At 31.6% G+C, this 6,846-nt stretch overlaps 1 protein-coding gene across 4 annotated transcripts; it reads right to left on the reverse strand.

Moving 5' to 3' along the window:
• Positions 1–611: 611 nt before the first annotated feature.
• On the reverse strand, positions 612–5,496 carry LOC144553687 (inositol monophosphatase-like). Of its 4 annotated transcripts, XM_078301897.1 has the most exons (9): positions 4,525–5,496; positions 4,394–4,445; positions 3,898–3,978; positions 2,466–2,557; positions 1,918–2,228; positions 1,676–1,739; positions 1,420–1,498; positions 1,258–1,322; positions 612–686 (listed from the first exon to the last, which is right to left on the reverse strand). In XM_078301897.1, exons 3-5 carry the CDS (start codon positions 3,935–3,937, stop codon positions 2,016–2,018), a joined length of 345 nt encoding a protein of 114 aa, XP_078158023.1. In that variant the 5' UTR covers positions 3,938–3,978; positions 4,394–4,445; positions 4,525–5,496; the 3' UTR covers positions 612–686; positions 1,258–1,322; positions 1,420–1,498; positions 1,676–1,739; positions 1,918–2,015. The 4 variants fall into 4 exon arrangements, with proteins under 4 accessions (XP_078158023.1, XP_078158022.1, XP_078158024.1 ...); XM_078301896.1 differs by lacking the exon at positions 612–686 and having other exon boundaries at positions 1,166–1,498; XM_078301898.1 differs by lacking the exons at positions 612–686; positions 1,258–1,322; positions 1,420–1,498; positions 1,676–1,739 and having other exon boundaries at positions 1,810–2,228.
• Between the last annotated feature and the right edge of the window lie 1,350 nt (positions 5,497–6,846).

A 6,846-nucleotide genomic window follows, 5' to 3' on the forward strand; every position in this document is an offset into this window, starting at 1 on the left:
AAATTTCATACTAAAACAGGTAAAGGAGAAGAAATATTGGCATTAGATTCCAATTTTTTTTTAGCAAAACCAGAAAAATCCTAAACTCTAAAACCAGGATATTATTCTATGATCAATTATGAAATAACATAGACCACAGTTGTCTAATGGTTTAACCATTATCCAATTCCCACTTGCAACATGTGCAGTTCTAAGTATTTATGAAGTTATTGCTTATTGTATATATAGATTATTACAATTAACTTAATTTAATTTTAACAATTTGGTCCTCCAATTAATTAACCTTATCTTTCAGTTCTCCCATACAGTTAATTAGAACTTAACAAATAAAACTAATGTGTTATTTGGATGTTGGGATTGGGGGATTAATATAATAAAATAAAAACTGAACTTGCTGAATTAATACAACAAAATAAAAAAAATGAAATAAATTTGTCAACTTTCAGTTGGCCTATTTAAATTTGGCCAAAAACTGTGAATATTAGAAATGTGAGGTGCTACATGCTAGTGGCTGCTTTTTTAGTACTTTTGTACTGTCTCAAAAAGAGGCAACAAAGATAGCAGACTAATAATAGTAATTTAGTACCAGGGTTAACTTAGAGAAGAGTTGCAACAAATTCAGATAACTCCGGTGCATAATTGTAGAAGTCGTGTAGTATTGGAGTGGCAATTGCTAAATATGAGATCTGTAAGAAATGATACACATGTTAGTTGTTACCACTGTAAGTTAATCTAGCTCCAATAGCATGTCAGTACAGGTATCATAACAGTAATCACACTCATCAGAATTGCATATTTTTTCTTTCATGTCTTCTAGTTTTGTGGTGCTTTGCAGGAAAAAAAGGTTGGTAGGAAAAATAATCATATTTCAATTCAGCTTGTTGTCCTCCCTAATCCCAAATAAGACTTTTATTTTTGTAAAAACATATCATTGAACGATTTAACTAATAACATAGTGCATGTCATAAACATATCTTATTGTATTTTACTTCTTTCTTTTTTTTAAAATACAATAAGATATTTGTAATCTCAATTGTCATTGTTAAGACCTATGCATGGCAAACGCGGAGACTGCTCTGTGTGCAAGAGATTCTATGACCTTCTCCTGCACATCAGAATCTGCTTTCTTGTACTCTATTGCAAGTACACAGATGTTTTGTCGCCATTTCCCTTCAAGTATAATTTATCAATTATTTCTTGACAAATGTTTCTAAAAATATTGAAGTATCATAAAAGAATAGTTATTGATTTTATTACCAGACTATGAACAGTTGGAGCATCTTTCACGTATTCTTTCATTGTTGCAAGAATGATGCAGGAGGCTATAAATGTTTTAAAAATGAGCATAGATTGACCATTCATGACGGGAAACAGTTGCAAAATCATAAATAAGAGAGAAGCCATAAGACTTGAAATAACCTGCTTGTATTTTTGGTAATTCTCTCTATGTCAAATGAAATTTTTTCTGGACTTGATAGAATTCAAAACGCCTTTCTATCTGTAATAAAAAAAAAAACAAATACTATCAGTAAACTTGGTAGCAACTACCAATTAATTTCAAAGAGAGAGCAACATTCTCGGAAACTGTGTTAATACAATATTACAAAACCTTTAGCAAATAAAATGTCCTATTAGTTAGAAAAATTGAAGCTACTCCAAATGTTAAAAAAAACACCTTATCAATTAAATTTATTGTGCAATCACTAATTGCAATCTATATCTTCACTATCGAAAGCAACCTGCCAAAATAAACATACAATTAAATTATGAAAAAAATATTTTAGCATAAACAAATGTACTAAATGAAGATTGGACCCAATACTTTCTTACAATTACAGAACTCCCAAATTAAGAAAGATGAAAAAAAACAACATTATTAAGATTGGACCAATCCTTTCTTACAATTAGAAAACTCACCATGGCAAGTGCATGTTGCTTGGGAACAATGCTAATTACCCAATTTAAGTATTGGTCCAACACTGCTGCTTATGAATATTAATAATACATTCACTGTGTTAACTTGCTTCTTTCCATAGTGGAACAAAGATTTGACTCTCAGCACATCTTGTATCGAACTCTTCTGGATCTCCTCTGGATCGGTACCACGCCTCTGGGACAGTGGGCCACATGGTGACACACTTGCCACACGCATTGTCACTCCATGTTACTTGTTGTATAATTTCACTCATTTTTCTGTCCTTGAAACTTGGAATTTGTGATGGTAGTCTCTGGTTACAATGACAATATTACATTGTTTATTAATTCATATTTCATGAATTAATAATATATTTTAATTTACTTCGGAGAACTAATAAATTATTGAAAAAAGATGTGCTATATCATTTGCAATTATATTGACAATGCACCAAACATTTTTTGAAAAATACAACATTGATGACAACAAAACAATTATATGTACAGATTCCTAATTTGGTGAGATGTATGCATTTCTCTTGTAAAGGTACCTGAATTTTGTAATCTTTAAGTAAAGGATGGTCAAGTGCAGGTTGCTTGTTTCTTAGCACAATCAATTGTATCGCCATCTGGACTCTGAAAACTTAAAAATTACAAACAGAACATAAAGTAATTGTATTGCGCAAGTGAATTTCAAGATCACACACCATTAGCTTTTATAAAAGAATAATAAAATATCTTAGGATCAAGAACAAAAAAAATATCAGATTAAATGCTCTGTCATGCCAGGCATCAGATATTTACTACATTAAATCAACCTTTATCACGTTTTTCATCAAATACATTATATGAGATCACTTTTCTCTTTTTTGAAGAAAGGGAAGTTTTTGTTTCTGTTATTGACTTCCCTTTTGTAATCTTCCATCCAGTCCCTCAATAGCAACTTAAAGATACATGCATTGTAAGAGAAATATTAAAAATTTTAAATAGGATTTCAATGAAAACACCTCCTCTGAGATGTGCACTGGTATATAATTGCTCCCTTTTTTAACTCTTATCTTGTGGCTCATTGTAGTTCATTGGTGAAACAAATTGGCATGAACATTTGTAGACCACAATCAGATTCCAACAACTATTTTCTTGTCATATCTTTTTATCCTATTATGATCTATAAGATAAAATTTCAAAATGAGTAGCCCTAAATAGTAAATCAGCATTGTAAGCCTCAGATCAGAAAATGAGACAGTTCCATATTTCAATCTAAACCCTAAATATATGCACTAAGTTATGCACATACACTATTTGGTATATGTTCTCATCAAGGTTTCATCATGAGAAAGTTCCAATCATGGGTTGTGCCACTAATTTTTTTTTTACTGGTATTATATTCCAAACATAAGCTACAGATTGAACATCATCTAATTCAGTGATCTATGAAACTATAATTTCCGTCATGCGTCCTTCTCGAATAAAGAAATAAATTTGTTGCTCTTTTGAGATCAACAGAATTTCAAAAGAAAAAAAAAATTCTATACAAAGTATGTAAAATCCAGCTGCAGTCTTAATTAATATGCTTATAGCATATTAGTTTGAAAATATATTAATCTGGCTTGAGCCAGACCAAAGAACTACTTCAAGCATCAGTGAAGATTATGCAAATACAAATAAAACTAATATGTACATGGGCAATCTCTATATTTTTTTTTTTTTTTTTGAAAAAATAAAGATCGATCCCTGAATTTACTTGATTTTAATCAAAAAGTTTAGCCACCTTTGTCTTTCTAAACAAAAGGCTTTAATAATACAGCAACAAATGTAATAACTTTCAATGAGCTAAGGGTTTGAATATACAGAGATCTACCGATGTTATAAGTGACAATAATTGCATCATAAATTGAATATACACACACAACAATATTCTGAGAAAAGCTCAGGGAAAAAAAATCAGTCTTTCAAAAGACTAAAGAGGGCTTTCCATATTACCTATCAGCCGCTCCATCATCTTTGTCCAGCTTTTGTACATATATCTAGTGATAAGCTTCAATTAAAGAATTGTAAATAATTCTGAAAATGCAAAGTAAAACAAATATTTAGCATATATCTAGTGATAGTGACTGCCATCATCAGGCGGGCATTACAAAGCTATTACATCATTTTTATACAGCTGATGGTTATAATTATTAATTGTTTATAGCATATTTGTACTGATGATGTTTCTGTATCAGCTGGTTGGTGCCATAAACAGAATCTGGTACACAATATTGTACCTGTCCTGAAACCTGAAAGGTCCTCTTTTAAGGTTTGTTAAGACCATATTACAAAGAATATGTTTTCCTAAAGTTTCATGACCGAGATGTGCTTTATTTGACCATGTATTAATTGTGAAGTTATGTTGTTTTATTTAGTTATTTTTTTGTCATTCATCGTTGTCTTAATAACAACTAAATTTAAACAACAATTTTATTCTGTACTAAAATACCTGGCCCACTTCAGTAGTGTTTCCTTCAGAATTCACATTCTCCTCAATTTCACTACAGATTTTAAACAATGGACATAATAACAACACCGACAATAATTTAATTAATAAAAAAAAATAACAACAAAACTAACTTGTCAGTTAAGAGTTCTCGTCAGTAAACATGCCCCAGTTAGCCTGGCCAGCACCATCCTTCTTCATCCCGTACTCACGCCCAATACTGCTGTGGTGGTCATATGACCTCCGTTGCTCCAATAAATAATATTTCCTTTTTAGACAAAATAAAATCAATAATAATCTCATTTGCCCCTTATTCTCCACATTATTTTTCTGGTAAAATCCTTCGCGGATAATCTGGTCACAACAGGAGGAAAATTTTGTAATAATCTCCCTGCCCTAAATCTACTTGATTCAGTTAAATTTGTGAAGATCGATATCAATTGAAACGAAAACAATAAAATGCTTACCTGACCAATAGCCTTTGCGACCTCCACAGCTACAGCCAGCATATCGGAAAATAAAGCTGTCATTGGAGAGAAGTAATAAAAAAATAAAAATGGGAATCAATGTGAGACATTGGATAGTCGATATATCAAACCAACGACATTAATGGCGGTCATACCTTTCATCACCCATTGCACTGTATCTTTCTCTATCTCGTTTTATTTCGCTTTTTGTGGTTCGTAACACTCTAACACATGAGCCTACTTGGCCCTAGCAACACAGAATATAGAAGACACCACGAACGCAGATTTTGGAGGGCTGCAGCAGCTCCAACGGTGGCACAGTCGAGAGGGAAGAGAAAGAGGTGGGGTTTTTTTTTTAAGAGACGGGGAGAGAAGAAGGGAGGTGAATTCGGTGAAGTGGGAGAAGCAAGCAGCAAATTTGAGAGATGAGAAAAGGTGGATAAAACGGAAGGGAAGGGAAGGGTTGAGAAGAACAGAGATGACGCGAAAAAAAGAGAGGTGCAAAGAGGCAACACACGCGTCAACACAGTGAAGAGAGAAGAGAGACGAACGCGTGATCGACCGTCAGATACGGATCAGATGATTGAGAAAGAGCCAGCACTGAATGAACAGTGCAAAATCTTATATATATAAAATATATATAATAAAATTTCCTATGGACCCCATCTGTCAGCTTTACTATAGTTATCACTGTTGCAGTACTGTAGCAGACTCCACCAAGATTATATATATATAATAGATATGACTTCAAAATATATTTGAAAACCGTTATGCATAATTATTGGTTTATATACTAAGTGAAGTCATATGGTTATATTACTTTGATGTCAATTATGTTATAGTTATGAGTTGAATGTACATAAATAAATGTTGATTAATTAAAAGTTGATGAATGTGTACCATTCAACTTGCAGTATCACCCGTAATTAGATGAGATTTCTTAATTTATTATTATCTAATTTAAAGAAGATGGTTAGGTAATAATTAATAGTACATCATGTGCTTAATTCCATATGAATTGTTTATGAGTACATTAGTCACAATTTGTATACATTTTTATTTGTCATTTATATCATATTAATTTCAGATGCAACTATATGCTAACTATATCATACAAATAAGTATTATCTTATTAATAATTACACCTTTGTTTTATTTTTATTTATTTCGGCCAAAGCCTAAACACACATTTTAGTTAACTAAACTAAAAAAAATTTTGGTCTACTACATCTCAATTAGTTTGCCCAATCAATTAAAATTAAAATTCTTATTTGTTTCGGTCCAAATCAGAGAACAATCCCATTTTCTTTTGTCTATTTTTATAATAGATTAGGTGTATTAATTATATTAGTTTAGCGATAATTACACACTAAATAATACAACTGTTATTTTCATTTTTCTTTTCTTTTAATTTTGTTTACAATTTGAGTTAAGTATCTAGTTATTTATCAATACTTGATCACTTGTATTATCATTTCTAAACAATTATCTATGCTCACAATTTATCAAATAAACTTCAAAATTATCCTCTCTTATTCAAATTTATGTTTGAAAACATTACTAAAGTTTTATACATTTTACAACTAGTATTTCTATGAAATTGTCATTAGAAAAGACTTATCATACAACTATTTATATCCTGTCACAAAGAGGTCCCTAGTCAGGGGCTGTTTTCTAAACAAATTAATTTTTCTGTCACAGTTCAGTCCCTGAACCCTGTCAGACCCGAAATTTTACACTACAAACCCTGTCATTTACCAGAATTGACCCAGAGCTGTCAGAATACTGCAAATTTACATAACAGACCCTGGAATGTTGCAGAATTACTTTAGAATGCTGCAGAAAGCTGGAAGCTTACAAAACAGCCCCTAATGGTACCAGAATCATAAAATACTGGTACCAAACTGGTACCGGTTACAATTTATATCAATAGAGGCACATGGTACAAACATTAAAACAAAGAAAGGTTGTCACGAAGATCATTTCCTA

This window comes from Carex rostrata, chromosome 5 (genome assembly GCF_964058835.1).
Source record: "Carex rostrata chromosome 5, lpCarRost1.2, whole genome shotgun sequence".
In the NCBI taxonomy this organism is placed as follows: domain Eukaryota; kingdom Viridiplantae; phylum Streptophyta; class Magnoliopsida; order Poales; family Cyperaceae; genus Carex; species Carex rostrata.